Here is a 24,456-nt window from a genome sequence, read left to right on the forward strand (position 1 = left end):
GAGAAACGTTTGTAAAGTGTTTTTTTTTGTCGTTTTTTACCACCTTTCTTGCCTTCGCCCCTTTTGGCGGCCTTTCTTGTCACCGTTGTTAAGTGAGTCACTCGCAGGGGCTAAGTCAGAGACACGGTTGTTAAACGAATCTGGCTTAACGTGGCTTTTGACAGGAAGGTCTCAAAGCGGGAATCGATTTTAGGGACCCACGACAAGGATGAATTTGATTCGCAGCAGATACCCGAAATAAATTCTCTCGCCTCGATTTACCCAAGGGTGTAAATGACCACAATTTGAGCCCCCAAATTATACGTTGTTTCAGTGAGACGGCGGTTCGGTGTTTTTCTTGCCGCCGCTGTAAAGTGAGTCACCTGGTCATTCAGTGAATCTGGGTTCTGCAATGATTTGGTCAGAAGGTCGCAAAAGGGGACCGATGGCGTGACATCCGTGATGCTGTGACCGTCATAAATATGAGTCAATGGTCAAGTGGCCAAATAGCAATCATGTGAGACCCCGCAACGGTCATAAATGTGAAAAAGAGTCCCAGGTGGCTTTTTTCACCGCTGTTGTAACTTTGAATTTTCACCGCTGTTGTAACTAGGCAGGGGGTTGGACTAGAAGACCTCCAAGGTCCCTTCCAACTCTACTATTGTATTGTATTGAATGGTCACTGAATGAACTCTCGTAAGTCGAGGACTGCCTGTAAACCCCCCCCCCCCACTCCTAGATTTAAAAACGGGGGGAATTAAAAGCAAAATTCAGATATATTTTGATTATGTAGACCTTCTCTTCCCAGGTGCAATCATGCTTCCAAACCAAAATGCAGATAAGATTCTTATTCTTAATCCTTCATCGATCTGAATTCTCGCCGGAGGAAAAAAAATCCTAAACTGCTTTGACAAAAGAGAATCTCAAAAATTAGATTTGTAGGCTGTGAGAAAACACATTTCAGGGTCTCCAAAGGTTAAAAACATGGGGTGTGTGTGTAGGGGGGGGTGTCTAGCAAAGAAGCCCCCTTTTTAATCCCACCCCTCGCCCCTTAAAAATTTGGAGAGGCAGCTCAAAATCCCAACTTCTATTTGACGTGGCTGCTTCAAAGCAACTTTTAATCTCTCCTATTACAGATTCATTTGTTCACACCCAAAAATACGACAAGGTGCAGATATTTTTTTAAAAAAAAAAAAGATTTTATGGAGGAAGGGAGGGGTGACTGTTGCCCCTTAAAAACAACCCCAAATCAAACCCCAAGGTTGTATCAATGCGATGCAACTTTAGGACTTTTGCCCCTTTTGCAAGCATGGCTGGTTTGCAGGATTTTCCCTCCGATCCAGCGTAGAATTGCGAGGTTTTCCAACGGGTGGATCACGTGTGGGTGAGAGATTTCCCGCCCCCCCTCCTCAAAATCCTTTGGTGCGCCGTTTTGTGTGGGTTTTTTTTAAGGCTGTTCTAGTAAAATCCGGCGGTACGGTTCAAAGTCGACAGGGACCGTATCTAGAAAGGGGGGGGGGGGGGAGAGAAAGAGATGGAGTAATTTTGAGGCTTGGTGATGGAGTCAGAAAATAGATAATGAATAGAATAGGAATAGGAATAGGAATAGGAATAGGAATAGGAATAGGAATAGGAATAGGAATAGGAATAGGAATAGAATAGAAAATAGAATAGAATAGAATAGAAAATAGAATAGAATAGAAATAGAAATAGAATAGAATAGAAATAGAATAGAAATAGAATAGAAATAGAATAGAAATAGAATAGAATAGAAATAGAATAGAAATAGAATAGAAATAGAATAGAAATAGAATAGAAATAGAATAGAAATAGAATAGAAATAGAATAGAATATAGACTAGAATAGAATAACAACAGAATAGAATAAAATAGAAAATAGAACAGAATGGAATGGAATAGAATATAGGAATAGAATGGGAAATAGGAATAGAATAGAATAGAAAATAGAATAGAATATAGGAAGAGAAATAGAATAGAATATAGGAAGAGAAACCTTAACGGGACAGGATCCTAGAACGGAGGAAGACGACTTCCACGTTCCTCCAATCCGACAAGAGAGGATCTTGGAATGAAAGGGGCTAGAAGGGACCCTGGCGAGGTCATCTAGCCCACCCCACTGGAAGGTCTCCCAACACAGCCGATTCGCCGCTCACCGTTGCACCGATATTGCAGGTTGGACCAAATGATGTTCTCTTGAGAAAAGCAGAAGACGCCGAGACGCCCTCCTCGCATCGTGGTGTCAATGACAACCCCGGAGTCAGCTACCAGCTGGGGTCCTTCGTAGAGCAGCACCCTGGGGAGGGGGTTGCGGGGGAGTGGAGGGGAGGGGGAAGAGGGGAGGACAGAAGCAGAAATGGGAAGGAAGGCAGTGCTTAGGATGCTTCGGTCGAGCGGCCGACGCAGAAGGAACAACACTTAGTTATCAATCGGAGTTTTCCAGAGGCAGAAGGAATTGACGTAGCCATCCATCGAGGTTTGGGGGGATGCAGAAGGAACATTTAGCCATCAATTGGCGTTTTCTGGGTGCAGAACAAATCCTTAGCCATCCATCGAGGTTTGGAGGGGGGATGCAGAAGGAACATTTAGCCATCAATTGGGGTTAGAAAACCACAGGGGTCTCGCCTGCTCAGGGCACCAAACGGAGACCAACCAACTGTTTTGAGTCTACAGTAATTTCACTTCGAAATGAGGCCCAGGATCCATTTTATTTGGGAAAAGGGCGCTTTCTTGAGGGGGGGTTGTCAGAACGCTCCTCTTCCATCTCCCCTCCCCCTCTTTCTCCCCCCACCACGGTTTTGCTAAGCAAGGGGGGGGGAGGGGGAGTTTCAAATTCCCAGCCTTGTTCATTCTTCCTTTTTTCCTCCTTTGGCTGCCCTGCGGTGACCTTCCCTCCATTGTCCGGCTTCGGAGCAGCGCATTAGCGCATTCCCGGCCGCATGGGATTGCTATGACAACTACTGGGCCTCTGGTGCGGTTTGGGAGGGGGGGCGGTGGAAGAGGTGGGTGTGAGAACGAGAGATGGAAAGACCAAACATTGTTGACCAGCCTGGACTTAAAGAGGGAACGCAAGTTGGGTTCGGGGCCAACTTGGAAGGGAAAACTCGGAAGTGGCTGGCGAGGATATTTGGGGAGGGGGCGTCTCTGGCTTTCTGCTCCGTGTGTCTCAAAAAAAAAATCATTTCATTTAAAAAAGGTAAAAGTTCCCCTTGCACGTTCGTGCCAGTCGTTCCCGACTCTAGGGGGTGGTGCTCGTCTCCGTTTCAAAGCCGAAGAGCCAGCGCTGTCCGAAGACGTCTCCGTGGTCATGTGGCCGGCATGACTCAACTCCCGAAGGCGTATGGAATGCTGTTCCCTTCCCACCAAAGGTGGTTCCTATTTTTCTACTCGCATTTTTAACCTGCTTTCGAACTGCTAGGTTGGCAGAAGCTGGGACAAGGAACGGGAGCTCCCTCCGTTACGTGGCGCTAGGGATTCGAACCGCCGAACTGCTGACTTTTCTGATCGACAAGCCACTTTTGCATTTCATTTTAAAACCTCTGTAAATTTTGCAGAAGGAACATTTAGCTGTGAATTGGAGTTTTCTGGATGGAAAAGGGACGTCTAACCATGAATTGGGGTTTTTTCCCGGATGCAAAAGAAACATTTAGCTAATAAGGGGGGTTGGAGAACTCTGTTAGCCTTGCCTGTGGAGGACACTAAATGAAAACTTTGCTTTTGTTCTGTTTTGGGGGGGAGGGAAAAAAAACAGCTGTGCACTTGGGCTGCCGTAGAGCGAGGCATTGCGAATTTAAAGCAGAACTCTTCTCACCGGATGTACCCCACTTGAGGTCTGTGCAAGAGGCGCCAGCGGTAAGACGTTTTATCCTTCCACCCTACGTTGCGAGGATCCTTCCACAGCAGCTTGACTTGGCCCGGCATGTGCCCCGTGTGCCACAAGGCATTGCGCAGATATTCACCGGGCCCCGTTTCTGATTTTACCGCCTGCCGGGACGAGAAAAACCGACGATATTTGCATTCGATTGAGCCGAGAGAAAAAACAAATTATTATTCCCCCCCCCCCCATCTTTCCAATTTGGGAGGTGTACATTCACTGTGACGTAGGACTCTTTTTTTCACACCACCGTTGCCGGTCACGTGATCAGAATTCAGATGCTTGACAATTGACTCATACTTACGACGGTTGCAGTGTACTGGGGCCTCCCATGGGGAACCCGGTGCTTCACTTAACGGTGGCAAGAAGTGGAGTAAAATAGGGCAAAACTCACCTAACATCTCACTTAACAATGGAGATTTTAGACTCGGATACGGTCGTAAGTCGAGAACTACCTGTATTTAGCTGGGCTTTGAACTGGGTCATGAATTCATATATATTTTTTTCGTCATATAATGAGCCTGTAATCCCTTGCGGGATAGTGTCTGGGGAACTGAATGGAGCGGAGTGTTTTACTGGCCCATTGCCTTTCCTGTCACCGATGCAGAGTTTTGTTCAGCAGATCTATTCTCATCATGTGAGAGAAATATCAGCCTCCACCTAGGATCGAACTCACAGTCTCCTGATTTATCCAGAGTGGGTAAAGCTAGATAACCTTTGGGTTACCCCTCCCCTCTCATGCCAACCTGGGGGACTATCGCTCACCTTGAGTTGCAGGCTGGGCTCGGCCACGGCCCGGAAAGGGGTGGCCTGCCAGTAGGTCTGTTCGGTTTGTTTCCACATGACCACGTAAAAACTGGCACTGTCTTGGTAGGCGAAGATAAAGCCGGCGTAATCGTCGTCCGTCACAGTGTTGACGTGGAAAGTGCCTTCAAAGTCCACCCCGTTGAACGCCGTGTACCCTGCCCCACAGAGGCAGGAGTAAGGTTAAGGGGGTCAGGAAGGAAAGGGGGGTAAACATTCAGGGGAGAGGGGGGGTCGGGAACCAAAGAGAGGAGCTGGAATCGTTGTTTACTTTCACTTTCGGTTTCACAATTGGCCAAGGAACGTGTTATACGTGGTCCTCATTTAGTGAGAGTTGGGACCAAGGGTCAGGAGTGAAAGAGATAAGCTGGAATCATTATTTAGTTTCGCTTTCACTTCCGCAATCAGCAAGGGACGCATTACAGGCGATCCTCATTTAGCGGCAACTGGGACCAGCAATTTGGTCGAATATTTCACTGTTCACTATTCAAACCACAACTGTGCGTATGACCGTCCTCCTGCTTTATAGACCTCTGGAGGTCGACCGATTGCAAACGTCACTCGCTCAGCGCCATGCTAACTGCAAAATCGTCAACTCTACGGACATTTCGGGGATCTAAACCATGAAAAGCGCCACCTGACGCAATCCAAAACAAACAAGCTAACATCAGTCTGCTTACCTACAGCTAAGCCCGGATCGCTGTTCATGGTTTGGACAATTTCCATACCCTGAAAATAAAATTGAATGATGAGAAAGAGAGGGAGAGAGAGAGGGAGGGAGACATGTTTTAAGGGAGCCTACATCTCTGTGGACAATCCCGGCCAACAGTCTTTCAAGATAGTTCACAATTACCGACCTTTATCAGGCTTGGAGAGGAACCAGGCCGATATCTTTCGGACGCCGCAATGCTTGGCAAGAATGCAGGAATGAACTAATGGCCTCCTGCAAACTCCACTCCCCTTTCGCTCCCCTTTTATTCCCTCTGGGAGGGGCCATTCATCATCCACCTGTGGCCTTACTCCCAATTCGACCCTTGTTCTTTAGCTCTTCCCTTCGTCTGGCAGCTCTGTGCACGCGCACACTGGGAACAGGCTCCAGCTGTTCTTCTGCCCCACTGATGTCCGACTTTGAAGGCAGCTGATAACTGTCAGACGGCCTCGGCCCCCTCTCTGCCTCCGACACAGAGCCTTCCCCAGACTCCTCCCCAGAGCCTTCCCCAGACTCCTCCCCAACCTCCTCACTGTCTGAATCTGGCGGGCCACAACAGATCTTCCATTTGTCTTCTCTCGTACCTGGTTAAGAACAACCCAGTTGGGGTCAATTTGAGCATCTCCCTCAGGGTCCAGGATGACCGTCTGGTAAGCCCGGAAGTCGGTCAGCGTCACTTCAGAACTCTCCGGACACACGTCCATCGGATCGGCCACTGTGTCGTTGTCAAAATCCTCTTCGCAGGCATCTCCCACGCCGTTGCCTACACAGGTCAACAAACATGTGTGAACGCATGCGCCGAAGGTGTTACTCAGGTAAACTTAAGTTTGCTCGGCACGAACCAAGAAACAAAGACGTCCAGTTCTCTCCGAGTTACACGTTTATTTAAATCAAGTTTTTTAATCATGCTTTTAACTTGGTTAGTAGGAAACACATCCTTAGATAAAGGGAAGGAATTATAGACGAAATCTTCTCACAATCATTCATTTAGTGACTGCTCAAAGTTGAAAAAGCGACAGGATCATTTTTCACACTTACAACCATTGCAGCTTTCCCACGGTCATGGAACCAAAATTCGGAAGTATGGCAACTGACTCGTGTTTATGACGGTTGCTGTGTCCTGGAGTCGTCCTTCTAACATGCACACTCAATGGGGAAGCCAGATTCACTTAACAACTGTGTGACTAACTTCACCGCGGCAGTGATCAACGTAACCGACGGTGGCGAGAAAGCTAGTAAAATGGGTCGAAACTCCCGGGAACAACTGACCTACGTAGCAACGGACATTTTGGCCTCAATGGCGGTCGTAAGTCGAGGACTACCTAACCAGGAGTCGGCAAATCTAAACACTCAAAAGAGCCCTTGGGACCCATTTCCCACAGAAAAAAAAAAAAACACCGGGAGCCACAAAGGTCCTAACCGGAAGCCCCCCGTTCAATTCTGGAGCTGACCGGAAGTTCAGTTCCCCCACCATAGAGTCTCCTCTCTAGCGCGGCGTACTTTTCCCTCTACCCATCATAACCGAAAGCCCTATCAGTTGTGGAGACGACTGGAAAACCCTCCCCTTGCCGTAGAGTCTCCTCCTGGCGCACTGCGCTTCTCTCCACCGGAACTCCTCTCAAAATTGTGGCGCCAACCGGTGACGGAGCCGCAGCAGAGGGAGGAAAGAGCCACACGCGGCTCCAGGGCCGCAGTGTGCTGGCCCCTGACCTAAACCATTACAGGACAGGAATCATCCTAGCTCTGGAGCCGCTTGTGGCTCTTTCCTCCCTCTGCTGCGGCTCCCTCTTGCTCAAAATATGCCTCAGAACTGTCAACGTGTGACACCCGCTGGCACTTAGAGCTTTCCAAACCCCAGTAGGCCAAACCACGGTTAAATCCAAGAAAAGAAAATTTGCAGAAGGAAACAGAACGTTGACTTCAACTACATATCCTGGTTTTTTGGCTCACGGTGTTTTATTTTCTGTGGGAAACGGGTCCGACGGGCTCTTTGAGTGTTTAAAGTTGCCAAGCCCTGTCCTAGTATCCCACGTACAATACAATCAAGAGCTCTCTGGAGGGCAGGGGGGAATTGAGGTTTAAGATCTCTTCACTTCCCACAAGGACAGTTACCGTCGACGTCTTTCTGGTTGGGATTAGCAATCAGGCGGCAGTTGTCGGGCCCAGGAGGCAGGTAATCAGGGATCCCGTCGTTGTCATCGTCACTGTCACAGTCATCGCCCTTCCCGTCGTTATCTGAATCCAGCTGCGAGCTGTTAGGAATTTCCGCACAGTTGTCTTTGGTGTCTTGGTGGCCGTCACCGTCTCTGGCAGAGACAAGGATATATATATATGTTGTATTTGTGCTGATAAATAAATAAAGGGAGACTAGTATAGATCTATTTCAAGCTATTGAGCTCTCATCAGCTAGCCATACCCTTAGTGGGATTCAAACCCACTATTTGGCCATACCAGGGGTTGTAACACAAATACATACATACATACATACATACATACATACATACATACATACATACATAGATGAGAGGGGGGGAGAGAGAGAGAGAGTCCTTGATTTATGACCAGGATTGACTTCACTATGTTAGTAACTTAAGAACAGCGATTCACCGAAGGTTGTAAAATGGGGGAAATCTCACTTCACCGACGTCTCACTTAGCTGCAGAAATTTTGGTGCAATTGCCGTTATACCTGCGTAGACCTACAACGGCAGTGTTTTTATGGCCTCTGTCGGCAGGTGGCAGCCTGGTGTCCTGCGGAGGTTTAGGACTACAAATCCCATGCTCCTTGACGATAAGACTTGAGAGCCTTCGACCTCTTTCCATTTAACTTTTTCCTCACCCGTTCCTTTCCAATGTTTCCAAGCCACAATGTTTGGCCTTTCTGATGATGTTGTGTTTCCAGTCCAAATGCTGGTTTATAGGCCTCGACACACACACACACAAACAAAAATCCCCTCGAACCTAGTTTTATTGTAGCTTGTGGGTTGTCATTACCTGTCCTCATTCGTGTCACAAGCGTCTCCCACCAGATCACTATCCATGTCTGTCTGAAAGAGACCGGGATTGTCAGGTGAACAAGCAAGCATCTAGCATTCGGGAGAGGCCGGCATTTGAGGATCCCCAGGTTCCCCCAATTCTGAAGATAAATGTCAGCCTACAAGTCTCATAACTTCCTGGAGGATCAAACCTGAGTTGGATTGCTAAGTTCTGGGCAGCTGTCGCAAGCGTCCCCGACCCCATCTTCATCTCGGTCCGTCTGCAATGGATTGGGTACCTTCGGACAATTGTCCAACCCGTTGGGGATCCCTAGAGAAGGAGAACAGGAGTTAGCAAAGCTTCTTCCTCTTTGCTTTCCCTTGTGTCCGAGTCTTTTTCAACATGCTTCTCCTTGCTCATGGCAAACTCTACGCACGTACTTTCCTTGCGAGGAAATTTACAAATCGAATTCCTCGAATTTTTCCCGCAAGGAAAGTACATTTTCCAGCACGGTACACCACCCGGAAACAGTCGGGTTGGCCAAACGAACCAATCACGTTTATTTGGGCGCACCCGTTGACTTACGATTCATTTAGTGAGCAGTGTTACAACGGTACTGAAAAAAAGTGACTTTGGGGAAGTACTAAGGGGTTCGCTGATGCAGATGTTTCATTGCCCAACTAGGTAACATCATCAGTGCTAGTAGAGAGTGGGGTTTCAGGAGGAGGAGGAAGAAAACGGTGGGAACCTTGATGCTCTCTGAGCTTGGTTCGTTTCCTTGCAGACATTTTATTGCCCAACTAGGTAACGTCACCAGTGCTAGAAAGTAGTGGGTTTTCTGGGGGTGAGGGGAGGAGGACTGCGGGGGGTCCTTGATACTCTCTGAGCTTCGTTATTTCCTTGCAGACATTTCATAACCCGACTAGGTAACATCATCAGTACTAGGAGGAGGAGGGATTCTCTCTCTCGCTCAACCAAGCTCAGAGAGCACCAAAGATGGAAGAATAAATCCTCGAATGGCTACAGGATCAACCCTTCTCTTGAACTGTTGGACATCGACAGCCTTACCGTCCCCATCAATGTCATTGTCGCACGCGTCTCCTTCCCCGTTGTGGTCGGTGTCCTTCTGATCGTTGTTCGGGACATTGGGGCAGTTGTCACAAGCATCCCCGAAGGAATCGGTGTCTGAGTTTTGCTGGTCTTTGTTGGGAAGGAGACGACAGTTATCCTGCAGAATAAGAACGGGGTGCATGTCTCACAGTCCCATTGAACGTCGGCCGTTGTGTCGTTCCTGGATTTTCCCCTCTCGAATCAGAGGAACTTGACAATGCTTGTGAGGGATGGCTGCTTTGCAGATTGTGAGCTGGGCGCATGGGATAGGTCAGAGTTGGGGAATTCTGGGAGTTTTAAATCCACAGGACGTAAAGCCACCAAGGTTGGAGAACTGGCTGAGGAATTCTGGGAGTTGAAGTCCACAGGACGTAAATCTACCAAGGTTGGAAACCAGGCTGAGGAATTCTGGGAGTTGAAGTCCACAGGTCTTAAAGCTACCAACGTTGGAGAACTGGCTGAGGAATTCTGGGAGTTGAAGTCCACAGGTCTTCAACTCCCAGAATGGAGACCCTGGGCTACACCGAACTCTATTTCCCAGAAGGCAAAGGGGCAATTCTACCCTACATCGTACGGGCCTTAAAACCAATCTATGCCCCCCAAATCCTTTAGCTTGTGCACCAAGAATCAGGGAAGCATCTTTCTAACCCACCCACCCGCACAAATCTGCAGTCCCCCAACCCATTCTATTTTCTATGGGGGGTCCCAGAAGCCTGAAAGCATCCTTAGAAATAGCCAGCCCTCTGCTGATGAGGTGGGGCTTGATTGGCAGTTGCCCATCCAGTACACGGGGTTGCTATCGGGTATTGAATTTTGACGTACCTCCACATTCTTGATCCCATCACCGTCAGCGTCATCGTCACACTGGTCCCCAATGCCGTCATTATCCGCGTCTTCCTGTCCCGAGTTAGGCGTCAACCGGCAGTTGTCCTTAAAAGAAAAAAGGGTAAAAATATTAACCCGTTCTTGAAGTCTCTTGTTCAAAGCAACAGAATAATAAGCGTAGCGGCGTTATCCAAAGTGCTGAAATCAATGAATCAGAATAAAGCTGGGAGGGACCTTGGAGGTCTTCTAGTCCAGCCCTCCCCCCCTGCTCCATGCAGGAAACCATTTCAGACAAAATAGCTGTCCATTCTTAAAAAAACCTCCAGGGATTGAGCATGCATAACTTCTGGAGGCAAGTGGTTCCACTGGTTAATGATCGGGAAATTCCTCCTTAGTTCTAGGTTGCTTCTCTCCTTGATTAGTTTCCGTCCGTTGCCTTCTAAAGTGAGAATCACAGAAGAACAGAGTTGGAAGGGGCCTTGGAGGTCTTCTAGTCTAAACCCCTGCTCAAGCAGGAGACCCTATACCATTCCAGACAATTCATTCTAGTCTCTAAAATCCTCCAGGGTTGTAGCACCTACAACTTCTGGAGGCAAGCTGTTCCACTGATTAATCGTTCCCATTGTCAGAAATATAGAAGAACAGAGTTGGAAGGCACCTTGGAGGTCTTCTAGTCCAACCCCCTTCTCAGGCAGGAAATTTCTCCTTAATTCCAGGTTGCTTCTCTCCTTGAGTCATTTCCATCCGTTGCTTCTTGTCCTGCCTTTGGAGAGTAGGTTCACCCCTCCCCTCTTTTTGGGGCATCCCCTCAAATATTGGAAGATGCTATCACATCCCACCTAGTCCTTATTTTCATTAAACTAAAAGGTAAAGGTTCCCCTCGCACATATCTGCTAATCGTTCCTGACTCTAGGGGGCGGTGCTCATCTCCGTTTCAAAGCCGAAGAGCCAGCGCTGTCCGAAGACGTCTCCGTGGTCATGTGGCCGGCATGACTCAATGTCAAAGGCGCATGGAACGCTCTTCCCTTCCCACCAAAGGTGGTTCCTATTTTTCTACTCGCATTTCTTAACGTGCTTTCGAACGGCTAGGTTGGCAGAAGCTGGGACAAGGAACGGGAGCTCACTCGGTTACGCGGCGCTAGGGATTCGAACCGCTGAACTGCCGACCCTTTCAGATCGACAAGCTCAGCGTCTCAGCCCCTGAGCCACCTTTAGTTCATTAAACGAGACATCCCCAATTCCTGCCACCGTTCTTGATATGTTTGAGCCTCCCCTAATCCTCTTTGTGGGTCTTCTTTGCACTTCCCCTGTTTTACCTGTGCACAATGCTTGTTGTTGTCCATGCAGGGCAACGGTTCATCTGGATAGCCGTCGATGTCGGTGTCACGCCCGCACACGTTTCCGTTGCCCGCCCAACCTACGTTGCACTACAGAGGCGGAGGGGAGGAAAACCACCGTTGTATTAAGGAGGCCGATTGAAATCACAAAATGGGGTGTTTTAATTTTTTTATTAAGGATGCAGATTGAAATCACAGAATGTTTTTTTTTTTTCCTAAAGGATGACGATTTAAATCACGGAATGATTTTTATTAAGAGTGCCGATTGAAATTTTTTTTAAAAAATAATTTTATTAAAGGTGTCGATTGAAGTCAGAAAATTAATTTATTAAGGATGCCGATTGAACTCACAAAATGGTTTTTATTAAGGATGTAGGTTGGAATCACAAAATGATTTTTTAAAAATTAAGGATGCAGATTGAAATCACAAAATGGTTTTTATAAAGGATGGCAATTTAAATCAAAGAATTATTTGTATTAAGAATGTCGATTGAAATTAAAAAACATAATTTTATTAAAGGTGTCGATTGAAGTCAGAAAATAATTTTATCAAAGGTGTCAATTGAAGTCAGAGAATAATTTTATGAAGGGTGCTGATTGAAATCACAAAATGGTTTTTTTTAAATTAAGGATCATGATTGAAATCGCAAAACAGTTTTTATAAAGGATGACGATTTAAATCACAGAATGATTTTTCTCCTATATTCTATTATTCAATTGAAATCAAAAGTAATGATTTTATCAAAGGTGTCAACTTGACGATTTAAATCACGGAATGATTTTTATTCAGGGTGCCGATTGAAATCAGAACATAATTTTATGAAGGGTGCTGATTGAAATAGAAAATGACTTTTTTAAAAAAATAATTAAGGATGCCAATTGAAATCATAAAATGATTTTGATTAAGGGTGCAAACTAAACACAAAATTGTTGTTGTTTTTTTAATTAAGGAGGCCAACTAAAACCACAAACTGATTTTCCCGGGGAAACACAGCACCCCCGGAGAGGACCACATCAACTCCTCCTGCCCTCCAAAGGAATGCTAAATGGAGCCTCCATGGTTAAGAGTAGTCTACCTTCCCCTCCCACCTAGCCCCCCCAACCCCACCCCGGCCTTCCACCCAAACCTCGGGAAAGAACAGGGGAATTCTTTACCGAACAGGAAACGTCTCCGTTGCGTTCGAAGAGGCAGTAGCCATTGACGTCACACGGGTTGTGGCTGGGACTTTCGCACGCCTTCTGGGGGGTACAGCTGCCCGGCTCCTTCTCCACAAATCCGGATTTACACGGCCCACATTTGAAAGACCCCTAAGGAAGAAACCAAAAGGGTGGGGGGAGGGAATGGCAGGGAAATGAAGGAGGACCAAACCTGCGCAGCATCTTGGGATTCGTGAAACTGTCCTACCTTGTCAGTCTGTCAAAGGACCCCGAAGAGGGAATGTGCTTGGAAGACTTAAAAACCTCATCAAATATAGATTTTGAGTGCTTTCCTTTTTTAATTAGGAAGAACACAAAGAATAGAATATAGGAGAATAAGAATAAGAATAGAATAGAATAGAATAGAAGATAGAAGATAGAAAACAGAATAGAATAGAATATAGGAAATAGAATAGAATATAGGAAACAGAATAGAATAGAATTCTGAATAGAATAGCATATAGCAAATAGAATAGAATATAGGAAATAGAACAGAATGGAATATAGGAAATAGAATAGAATAGAATTCTGAATAGAATAGCATATAGCAAATAGAATAGAATATAGGAAATAGAACAGAATGGAATATAGGAAATAGAATAGAATAGAATTCTGAATAGAATAGCATATAGCAAATAGAATAGAATATAGGAAATAGAACAGAATGGAATATAGGAAATAGAATAGAATAGAATTCTGAATAGAATAGAATAGAATATAGGAAATAGAATAGAATATAGGAAATAGAATAGAATAGAATTCTGAATAGAATAGAATAGAATATAGCAAATAGAATAAAATAGAATAGCATATAGGAAATAGAATAGAATATAGGAAATAGACTAGATTAGAATAGAATAGAATATAGGAAATAGAACAGAATATAGGAAATAGACTAGAATTCTGAATAGAATAGAATATAGGAAATAGAATAGAATATAGGAAATAGACTAGACTAGAATAGAATTCTGAATATAATAGAATATAGGAAATAGAATAAAATAGAATAGCATACAGGAAATAGAATAGAACAGAATAGAAAGACAGAATAGGCGAACAGAACAGTTTAAATCTAGCTGATTGCGATGCTTACGCAGAGATTTTGATTGTCATTTTCAATTTGGTACAAGCTGTTTGAAAAGGGATCTTCCAATTTTTTTCCCTGCATGGAATTGAATGTTACCAGACTATTGGGATTGTGTGAATGTTCTCCTTTCTGGATGTTAGATTGGGCAATGGAGAGGCACACAGAGGCGTTTACGGTAACAACCGCTCTTTATTAAGTACGACAAGCGGGAACAATCCAGCGAAGGTTGAATCTGACGGCAGCCCTTTTTATAGGGAGCCGTCAGACCCTCCGACCGATAGGGTTAAACCTCTGTTCCCGCCGGGACAGAGGACCTTGGTGGAAACCACTGAAGTTCGAGCAAGTATCTAACACTGGACCCACACGTATTTGCAAGCCCCTTCCCTGCTTTTCCTGGGTGGGAGCTACTCACCACCGTGTTGGTGCAGATCGCGTTGGCGTCACAACCTCCGTTGTTCCCGTCGTTGCATTCGTCAACGTCCGTGCAAATCTGGGGAAAGCAGAGATCACTTAGTCGGCTAGTGGATAACACGGGAAATCCTCGTGTTACGACGGCACTGTGCCCCCCCTCTTTTGCAATCTGGTCCACGGGAAACCCAGATTCACTTAACAACCAATGTTACTAACGTCAAAGTTACAACAGCGCTGACTTGTGACCGTTTAGAAATATTCCCAGCTCCTGTTATTCTACCTTAGAAAAAAGGAACATTCTGGAACACTCTGGAACATTCCACAGCTTCTTTTTTTTTCACCTGTCCTACCTCAAACAGCTGTGGTTTGAGTCGGAAGAGGGAAAAAAGGAATATTCTGGAACATTCCACGGCTTCCGTTGGAATTTAAGTTACTCGCCTGTTTGCTGGCTTTGGCGTAATCGGCGCCGACTCCCGTGACGAGGTTGCCCTTGTAGCCGGGTGGACACGGCTCACAACGAAACCCCGGTGCGATGTTGAGGCACTTGGAGCCAGCAAAACACGGGTTCGCAAACAGGCACTGCAATCAGGCCAAAAACATGAAAAAATGAGGTGTGTTTCTCATCTATATTTAATAAAAACACTACATTGCATTAAAAAATATCACCCCTGTGGAAATTAATCTATGGATTTATCTGTCATCTCTCTCTCTCTCTCTCTCTCTCTCTCTCTCTCTCTCTCTCTCTCTCTCTCTCTCTCTCTCTCTCTCTCTAGCTGATGAGAGCTAATTAGCTCGAAATAGATCTATCCTAGTCTCCCTTTATTTATTTATCAGTACAATTACAACACACACACACACACACACACACACACGCATATATATATATATATATATATATATATATATATATATATATATATATATATATATATATATATATATATATATATCTGTCCATCCATCTATTTATCTATCTGTCTCAATCACAGCTATTTATCTATCCTCCATCATATCTATATCTATCTATCTATCTATCTATCTATCTATCTATCTATCTATCTATCTATCTATGCTATCTAGTATCTATCTATCCTCTACCATATCTATCTATCTATCTATCTATCATCTATCTATCTATCTATCTATCTATCTATCTATCTATCTATCTATCTATCTATCATCTATCTATCTAAGCTATCTATCTATCTATCCATCTATTTATCTATTATCACAGTTATCTATCTATCTATATCATATCTATCTATCTACATCTATCTATCACAGCTATCTATCAGATCTATCCATCTATCCTCTATCATATCTATCTATCTTTCTATCTATCATCTATCTATCTATCTATCTATCTATCTATCTATCTATCTATCTATCTATCTATCTATCTATCTATCTAACTAACTAACTATCATATCTACTCTATCTATCCATCTATTTATCTATTATCACAGTTATCTATCTATCTATATCATATCTATCTATCTGTCTACATCTATCTATCACAGCTATCTATCAGATCTATCTATCTATCCTCTATTATATCTATCTATCATCTATCTATCTATCTATCTATCTATCTATCTATCTATCTATCTATCTATCTATCTATCTATCTATCATCTATCATGAATGAACTTTGGTAAGTCAAGGACTACCAGACTATAACAAAACAAAAGACAACCCCCAAAATAAAACGATTTTTTGAAGCCCTCTGCTAACCGTCAATTCTTATACTGAACTCGCAGAAAGTCCACAAACGGTTTCCAATCTCTTCTAAGCTTCTTCTAACCCATTGTCTCTAATCCACGCCGTCAATTTTGCAAAGTTTCTGCAATTTCACCATTCTGCCAAGTACAATTCTACGTGTACTTTTAATATACGTAGCATTGTATTAATAGTTTTAATGTACCTGGCAGAATTGTAGAACGGTACTTTGCAAAATTAACGACATGGATTAGAGGCAATGTATTATAGAAATTTAGAAGAGATCAGAAACCATTTGTGGACTTTTTGCTCGTTCAATATAATCACCAACGGTTAGGATGGTTTTCCCCAGATGGTGAGAAAATATGTTTTCGTCTGAAATCAAAAGAGATGCGGGGACGGGTCAGGACCAAATCATAGGAGCCCCAAATCTTTTACCTCATTGATATCAGAGCAATGCGTGCCGTTGCCTTCAGAGCCAGGAGGACAGGGCCCGCAACGGTACCCCGGATATTCGTAGGTCTCCATGCAGTCAACTCCGGCGAAACACGGGTTCGGGTTACAACGGGACCGGTGTTCGTGAAACCCTATCGGAAGGGAGGTCTCAATATGTCACGGGTTGGAATAATAACCCAAACGGTACACAAGGATCTGGTAAGGTGCTAGTTCTCAAGAAGCCACGCCTTCCCAAGCTTTTTTCTTTACAGATAGTCCTCGACTTACAAATGAGCTCAAAATTTCTCTTGCTAAAGCGAGACAATTGTCAAGTGAGTTTGTCTCCATTTCATGAAATTTCTTGCTAAGTTTGTTAAGGGAGTCGCTGCAGTTGTGAACTTAGCAACACGGTTCGTACGCAAACCTGGCTTCCCCACTAACTTTGCTCGTCAGAAGGCTGAAAAACGTGACCCCCGGGACACTGTCATTATCATTTAATGACCCCCATAATCCCTTGTGGGATGGAGTCTGGGCAACAGAATGGAGCTAGCAGAGTGTTTTAACGGCCAGACGCCTTTCCTGTTGCCAGAGCGGAGTTTTGTTCAGCAGATCTCATTGTGCCCAGAGAGAGAAATATCTGCCTCTACCTAGGATCGAAGTCACAAGCCTCCTGATTGTGAGGCGAGAGCTCCACCTCTAGACCACCGCACCATTCCTACCCCCGGGACACTGTGACCGTCATAAATAGGAGTCAGTTGCCAAATGTCTGAATTTTGATAACGCGAGGTAAGGGATGCTACAACGGTCGTAACTGAAAAACGGTCCTGTCACTTTTTCCAGGGCTGTTGCAACATGGAACAGTCACTAAATGAACGGTTGTAAGTCAAGGACTACTAGTATATGAAAAAAAGCCGTCGACAGATAACAAACTCCCCCCGAGAATAAAACTAATCTCCCTCTATTAACGTCGGTTATTAGATTTAACATAAAGAACGATGGTCACTAAACAGTCGGAACGTCACGAAATGAATGGTTGTAAGTTGAGGATTATTTTATCCACCATTCCTCAGAAAGTCTTATCAAACTTCAAGGGTTGGTCCTGAAGCCCCTTCCTTCAGCACCGTCGTCTCTACGAACTGTCATTAAACGGGTGGCTATAAGTTATAAGGGAGATGGCAAAACGAATTTTAAGGACATCGGTTGTAGCAAAATCCACTTCTCCTCTGTGGTGGAAGATCTCCATATCTTCTCATCCTCTCGGTCCAACTCACCACATACTTGGCATTCCATAATGGTGTTCCGTATTAAAGACATTTCCTTGACCTGGAAAGGAAAAATATAAATATATACATATGTATGTATGTAATCTATATACGTATATAAAAACAGCTGTGTGCGTTTTTGCGTGCGCGTGTGTTCCAGCATAACTCTGGACCGCCTGGAGCGATTTCAACCAAGCTTGGTACACAGATGACTTACTCTCTGGAAACAAATACTGTGGGGGTAAGACACCCCTAACGCCCCTTGGGGTGTGTGTTCTGTTAAGATACAGCCTGTTGTGCCTTAAAGTGGATTCTACTGTACTGCCCTAAAATGGCTTCTACTGTACAGTGCAGTAACGGCGCCACAGTACTCCACAAGGAATTTGCCTCTCGTAAGTGGAAAAATCCAACATTAGAAATTACGTTTGGTCCGGATATTTCCCCTCTATAAATAAATAACCAGGCAACGTCGTAAGTCAAGGCCCCTTTGTGTCATCCTTCTTAACCCTCCAATTGTACCTGATCTCTCATGTCCTCTTGGAGTTCCATCAGAATTTGGTTGAAAAGAGTCAGCTGTCGAACAAGGGCCTTGGTTTGCTCACCTGTGGCACAAGGTATAACCCCCCAAAAATGGTTAATTCTGCTTGTCGACCACATTCTTACCTAGCTCAAGACCCCTTACGTCTTACCACTTCCCCATAGCGTTGGGGTGGGGGTCTCCCACGCTAAACCCAGCACTCCAAAGTGCCCTCCGTGGGAAGGGATTACGCAACAGCCAGCTCCGATTTGAACTCACCAAAGAGAGAATTTATCACGTTGGATACTGAAAAAGAAAAGAGAGAGAGAGTGAGAGAAGGGTGGAAAACGATAAAAAACATGCGAGCAAGTTTTCAAAGAATGAAACATCTCGCCGAAAATGGGAGCCTGTTAGAAGTCGGGGCCTCTACTTGGTTCTTTCTTTCTTTCTTTCTTTCTTTCTTTCTTTCTTTCTTTCTTTCTTTCTTTCTTTCTTCTTTCTATTCCTTCCTTCTTTCCTTCCTCTTCTTTCCTCCTTCCTACCTATCTTCTTTCTTTTTCTTTCTTTTTCTTTCTTTTTCTTTTTTCTGCCTTCTTTCTTTCCCACTCTCTCTCTCCCTATCCATCCATCCATCTATCCATCCATCCATCATATCTATCTATCTATCTATCTATCTATCTATCTATCTATCTATCTACCTATCTCTATTTTTTATTTAGCATATGGCATCTACAGAGGTCATGCAATCACTGAAAAGGATGTGGAGACTCTGGAAAGAGTGCAGAGAAGAGCAACAAAGATGATGAGGGGACTGGAAACTAAAACATATAAAGAACAGTTGCTGAAATTGGGAATGTCTAGTTTAATGAAAAGAAGGGCTAGAGGTGACATGATGGCACCTTCCAATATCTGATAGGCTGCCCCAAAGAAGAGGGAGTCAAACTATTCTCCAAGGCACCTGAAATTAACCAAGGAGGGAAGCAACCTGGAATTAAGGAGAAATTTCCTGACAGTTAGAACAATTAACCAGTGGAACAACTTGACACCAGAAGTTGTGAATGCTCCAACACTGGAGGTTTTTAAGAGGATGTTGGGTAACCATTTGTCTGGAATGGGATAAGGTTTCCTGCTTGAGCAGGGGGTTGGACTAGAAGATCTCCAAGAGCTCTATTCTGATTGATTGATTGTGCCCTGGTGGTTTTCTCAAATCCTACCCCTTATCTTTTGATTGACACTTACCCGTGTTCTGCATGGATTCGTCCTCTTGAAACGGACACTCACTCAAAGCTCCCACGCGACCGAGGGACCCTCCGAGGATCAGTTTGAGCGATTCCAGAGACCCCTAAAATACCAGGAAGAACAGCCATCAGTAGGAAAGACACATATCCTGCTTGTGTTTTTCCCCACCGCCTGCACGCTTGATTGGTGTGTGTGTGTGGAAATCCTGGTAAAATAGAAGTTTCCTCTAAAATTAACTGGATTTGTACCATGGAGATGTTGAACTTATTCTTTTTCCCCCGCCTGCATTGATACGCTCGCTTACACCGAATGTGGTAGGGAGATGGGGTGTTTGCTCACCTCCATCCGAAGATAGGTTTTCTGTCCCGTTCTCACTTCGATGGCTTCGGTTTTTTCCTGGTCAATCGATGCCATTTCGGGCAGCCCCCTATGGGAGTCCAGAAGCTTGCAATCCACGTACAGCTCCAAGGACAAGCTGCTGGCCTTCAGGCCGCTGACCCGCAGGAGAAGCGTGTGGCTACGTCCATCCGACAGATTGGAATTCTGCAGGTTGACCGAGTGGAGCTTCCCATCGGCACGCAAGTATCGGACGAGGACTGCGAGCGGGGAGAGAAAAGATGGATTTCCAGGTGGGAATTTTCTCCCACTTTTCTTGCAGTGGCCCCTTTCCATTATTACAGGGGGGGTCCTTGACTTACAAACATTCATTTAGTGACCAAAGTGATAACGGCACTGAAAAAAAAGCAACTTAGAATGTTTTTCCCAATGTTTTACAATGGTTGAAAAATGGGATCCAAATTCAGACACTTGGGAACTGATTCGGATTTATGACGGATGCGGGGGGGGTTCCCCTTTGGCGACCTTTGGTTGAGCCAAGTCAACGGGGAATCCAGATTCACTTAGAGACCGCGGGGCTAAGTTAACACGGTGGGGATTCACTTAACAGCTGTGGCAAGAAAGGCCGTAAAAGGGGGCAAACCCTAAGTGAAAAATGTTTCGCTTAGCCACAGAAATCTTGGGCTCAATGGTGGCCGTAAGTTGAGGACGACTTTGCTGAGCCATGGAAATTGGGGGCTCAATTGTGGTCGTAAGTCAAGGATGACTTTTTTATTAATTTGATTGACAGGGTCACCCTGTCTTTTACCCTGACTCAAAACAAATAAACCAATAAAGGGGTAAAACAGTAAAAAAATGAAAATCAAGGTTTTAGTAAAGTCAATTGACTTCTTTTCTTTCTTTCTTTTTCTTCTTCCTTCGTCTTCCTTTCTTCCTTCCTGCCTTCCTCCCTTCTTCTTTTCTTTCTCTTCTTTCCTTCCTCTTTCTTTCTGTTTTTCTTCCCTCTTTCTTTCTTTCTGTCTTCCTTCCTCTTTCTTTCTATTTTCCTTCCTTTTTTCCTTCCTCCCCTTCTTTCTTTTCTCCTCCTTTCATCCTTCCTTCCTTCCTCTTTCTTTTTGTCTTCCTTCCTCCCTCCCGCTCTCCTTCCTCTTTCTTTCCTTTCTCCTTCTTTCACCCTTCTTCTTTCATCCTTTCCTTTCCTTCCTTCCCTTCCTTTTTCTTTTTTTGTTTTTTCTTTCTTCCCTTCCTTCTTCTTTCTTTCTTTCTTTCTTTCTTTCTTTCTTTCTTTCTTTCTTTCTTTCTTTCTTTCTTTCTTTCTTTCTTTCTTTCTCACTCACCTTTATTCGTCTTCCCAACTACAGAGACTTCAAACCATCGGCTGTTATCCTTCTTGTAGTGAAGGCCAAATAGGGGCCCACCTTGTTTGGGGGGCAAGTGAAAAGTTGATAAAAGGTACATCTCATGGACAGATAAAATCTCTGTCCGGATTTTGTTTGCAACGTTGGTCATATGTCGAGGTTCGGTGGCGGTCAGGAGGTCAATGACTAGGGAAGGGAAAAAAAGATGGGAGTCACTTGCAAAGAGAGTCAAGTTTGCATCCAGTGCTTTTGCGAAGAACAGAGTTGGAAAGGGGACCTAAGAGGTCATCTAGACCAGAGGCCCCCAACCTTTCGGACCTCAGTGACCATTAAATTCATAATTTTAAATCCCACGGACCACTAATACGATCTGCCTAAGGACCGGCTGGGCGGGCGTGGCTAGGTGGTCACGTGACTGAATGGGCGTGGCCAATTTGATGTCACTCACATCGAGGGGCGCCTCCCCAGCCTCTACTCACCCCTCCCCTCCCAGCCCCTCCTCGCTTGCCCACCTGGGCTCCTTAGGGCCCCAACAGGAAGCCGTTCCTGGAGCTAAGCAGTCCCCAGGAGAAAGAGTTGGCAAAACAGCTCAGTTTAAATTGGATCTGACCGAGAAGGAGGCTCGGCAGAGGCACCTCACTGAGGACTAGGAGCATGGGCCTTCCAAGCAGAGGGAAGACCTGCGGGGGTGCAAGGCCAGGTGCCGGCACTTGGAGGCTCAGTGGGTTGAGATGGTCAGCCAGTTCCAGGCCATGATGCCGCCCCACTGGAACGAGGCCCTCCGGCTCTTCCCCACCAGTTGCGCTTCCCTCCAGCCTTCGCCCAAAGCCCCCCACCAGGAGGCCGAAGCAGACCCCAAGTGGGAATTTCTGACCCCCACAAAAAGACCCCGAAGGGGGAGACTCTCTGCAGCAACACAAGCATTCATTGCGCTTATGCGTCCCAGGGGCCGTAGGTTGAGGACCCCGGATTGAGTGCAATATCAAAAATGGAAATATTTTTTCAAACTTTTCTCACAGACCCCCAGTTGGTGACCCCTGATCTACACAACCCCCCAGCCTGGAAGTCTTCCCCATTACAGTTCTTAAAGTCTTAAATTTGACAACTTCCAAAATGGAGCAGGTCTTCACGGAAAAAATAATTGGATAATAGTTCCCGCGAGCAAGAGGATTGGAGGAAGGAGGAGGAAGGAGGAAGAAAAGGACCTGGAAGAATAGAAGGGAGAGAGGAGAAAGGTAAGGAAAGAAAGAAGGAAGGAAGGGAAAAAATTGGGACTCTCCATAAGCTACATTTTGTGCCTTTCTCTTTGGGCGCGTCGACATCCCCAGCCAAAAAAGTTTTTCTTGAAATTATTTGAATGAAGGAATTGATTTTCCCGGAGAGGGAAAAAATGCTCTTTCAAGGCCAGCCTTGAAGTGTGCCACAAAGGAAAGGAAACTCCCTAGCTGAGGTTGGGTTTGAAGAGCACGCTCTCGGAGGAAAATATGGCAAAACTGGGCCTCTGAGGTTTTAAAATATCCGTTTTTTAAAGCGCTGGAAAACTGGCTGCCGACTGCTACCAGCCCTGTCAGGTGCAGTTCCGCCTTCCCCCATTAGGGGGAGCCCTCCGGGAGCATCCTCTCAAATTGGACGTGAAAATTCATTTTATTTATTCTTTTGGCTGGACATCTCTCTAATACTTCACCAGAAATGGTCCAATACAGCTTTCTTTTCGGCTTCCAGGGAAAACTGTTAGTGCTACTGTATGAAAATGCCACAAAAGTGGATTCCCCCCCCCCCCCTTTTTTTTTCCTGGATCCTGGGGATCCCTGAATGTGAGATATCAGGGCAAAAGAGAGTCCGGTTAGGTTATAAAAGTGGGGGAGGGAGGAGGAGAAAGGGAGGGAGGGAAGGAAGGAAGGAAGGAAGAAGGGAAGGAAAAGAGATAGAAGGAAGGAGAAAGCGAGAGGGAGAGAAAAGGAAGGAAGGGAAGGAAGGAAGGAAAAGAGAGGGAGGGAAGAAAGGAAGGAAAAGAGATGGAAGGAGAAAGAGAAAGAAGGGGAGGAAAATGGAGGGAAGGGAAGGAAAGAAGGAAAAGAGGGAGGGGGGAAGGAAGGAAGAAAAAGAGATAGAAGGAAGGAGAAAGAGAGAGGGAGAGAAAAGGAAGGAAGGAAGGAGGGAAGGAAAAGAGAAGAAAGGAGAAAGTGAGGGAAAGGGGAGAAAAAAGGAGGGGAGGGAAGGGAAGGAAAAGAGAGGGGGGAAGAAAGGAAAGAAAAGAGATGGAAGGAGAAAGAGAAAGAAGGGGAGGAAAATGGAGGGAAGGGAATGAAAAAAGGAAAAGAGAGGGAGGGAGGGAAGGAAGAAAAAGAGACAGAAGGAAGGAGAAAGAGAGAGGAAGGGGGAGAAAAAAGGAGGGAAGGGAGGAAAGGAAGGAAAAGAGATGGGAGAAAGAGGAAGGGGAGGAAAAGAAAGGAAGGAAGGAATAGGGAGGGAGGGTGGGAAGGAAGGAAGAAGGGAAACAAGGAAAGGAGGAAGGAAGAAAAGGACCTGGAAGAATAGAAGGGAGAGAGGAGAAAGGTAAGGAAAGAAAGAAGGAAGGAAGGAAGGAAAGGAGGAAAGAAAGAAAGGACGGAGGAAGGGGGAAAAGACCGAAGAAAGGAAAGGAGGGAGGGGAAAGAGAGACGGAGAGAGGGAAGGAAAGAAGAAGAAAAAAGAAAGAAAGGAGGAAGACGGATTTTACAAACGACCCGCGCTCAAGCTCAAGCCTCCCTTTGGCTCCCTCGCTCGCTTCCAGAGAGACGCCCCTTCCCCGATTATTCCTCACTCCCCCTCCCCAATTCCACCCCCCTTTGCTCTCCGTGGTGGCAAAGACCCCCGCGGTCTTCCCCCTTGCAAGAGGGGGTTGGCAGCAGCGGCTTCTGTGCCCACCCCCCAAAAGCCCCCTCTGGCGGGGGTCTCTCTCGACCCCAGCCCAACCCGGTGGGGGGAAAACTCCGCCTTGGACCCTCGGCCGCCCCAGCCCAGCGGGGGAAGAGGGCATCTCTCTTCCACCCACCCAATTCTCCCCCCCCCCTTGGTGGGTTTGCAACCGGGCGCCCCCGGGAGCCGGCGACCCTCACCTTGCAACTCGCGCCGGGCGACCCCGCTGGCGGCGCCGCAAAGGAGGAGGAGGAGGGCGGCGGAGGCGGGCAGGGGTCTCCCCCGGCGGAGGCTGCTCGCCCGCGGCTGCATCGCGGCGGCCGGCCGAGCGGGGGTCCCCCGAGGAAGGGGGCGGCGCGGGCTGGGA

At 45.8% G+C, this 24,456-nt stretch overlaps 1 protein-coding gene across 1 annotated transcript; it reads right to left on the reverse strand.

Moving 5' to 3' along the window:
* Window positions 1–1,167: 1,167 nt before the first annotated feature.
* On the reverse strand, window positions 1,168–24,456 carry THBS3 (thrombospondin 3). The gene is made up of 23 exons (XM_081968138.1): window positions 24,290–24,456; window positions 21,171–21,377; window positions 19,837–20,093; window positions 19,498–19,600; window positions 18,538–18,564; window positions 18,261–18,343; window positions 17,751–17,802; window positions 16,483–16,631; window positions 14,764–14,904; window positions 14,327–14,404; window positions 12,786–12,938; window positions 11,610–11,720; window positions 10,291–10,398; window positions 9,427–9,586; window positions 8,570–8,688; window positions 8,377–8,429; window positions 7,496–7,689; window positions 5,968–6,146; window positions 5,355–5,403; window positions 4,636–4,832; window positions 3,808–3,980; window positions 2,153–2,292; window positions 1,168–1,482 (listed from the first exon to the last, which is right to left on the reverse strand). The coding sequence occupies exons 1-23, from the start codon at window positions 24,399–24,401 to the stop codon at window positions 1,427–1,429; spliced, it is 2,901 nt and encodes a 966-aa protein (XP_081824264.1). The 5' UTR covers window positions 24,402–24,456; the 3' UTR covers window positions 1,168–1,426.

Source organism: Natrix helvetica (genome assembly GCF_964273705.1).
Source record: "Natrix helvetica genome assembly, chromosome: 16".
Taxonomy (NCBI): domain Eukaryota; kingdom Metazoa; phylum Chordata; class Lepidosauria; order Squamata; family Natricidae; genus Natrix; species Natrix helvetica.

Excerpts from the sequence above, each read along its gene's own strand:
- THBS3 (XM_081968138.1), bottom strand. The coding sequence starts at position 24,401 with ATGCAGCCGCGGGCGAGCAGCCTCCGCCGGGGGAGACCCCTGCCCGCC. Across the intron at positions 17,803-18,260 it reads AAGAGGACATGAGAGATCAG|GTCAAGGAAATGTCTTTAAT; the intron begins GTACAATTGGAG and ends TTTCCTTTCCAG. Across the intron at positions 14,405-14,763 it reads ACGCCAAAGCCAGCAAACAG|ATTTGCACGGACGTTGACGA; the intron begins GCGAGTAACTTA and ends TGCTTTCCCCAG.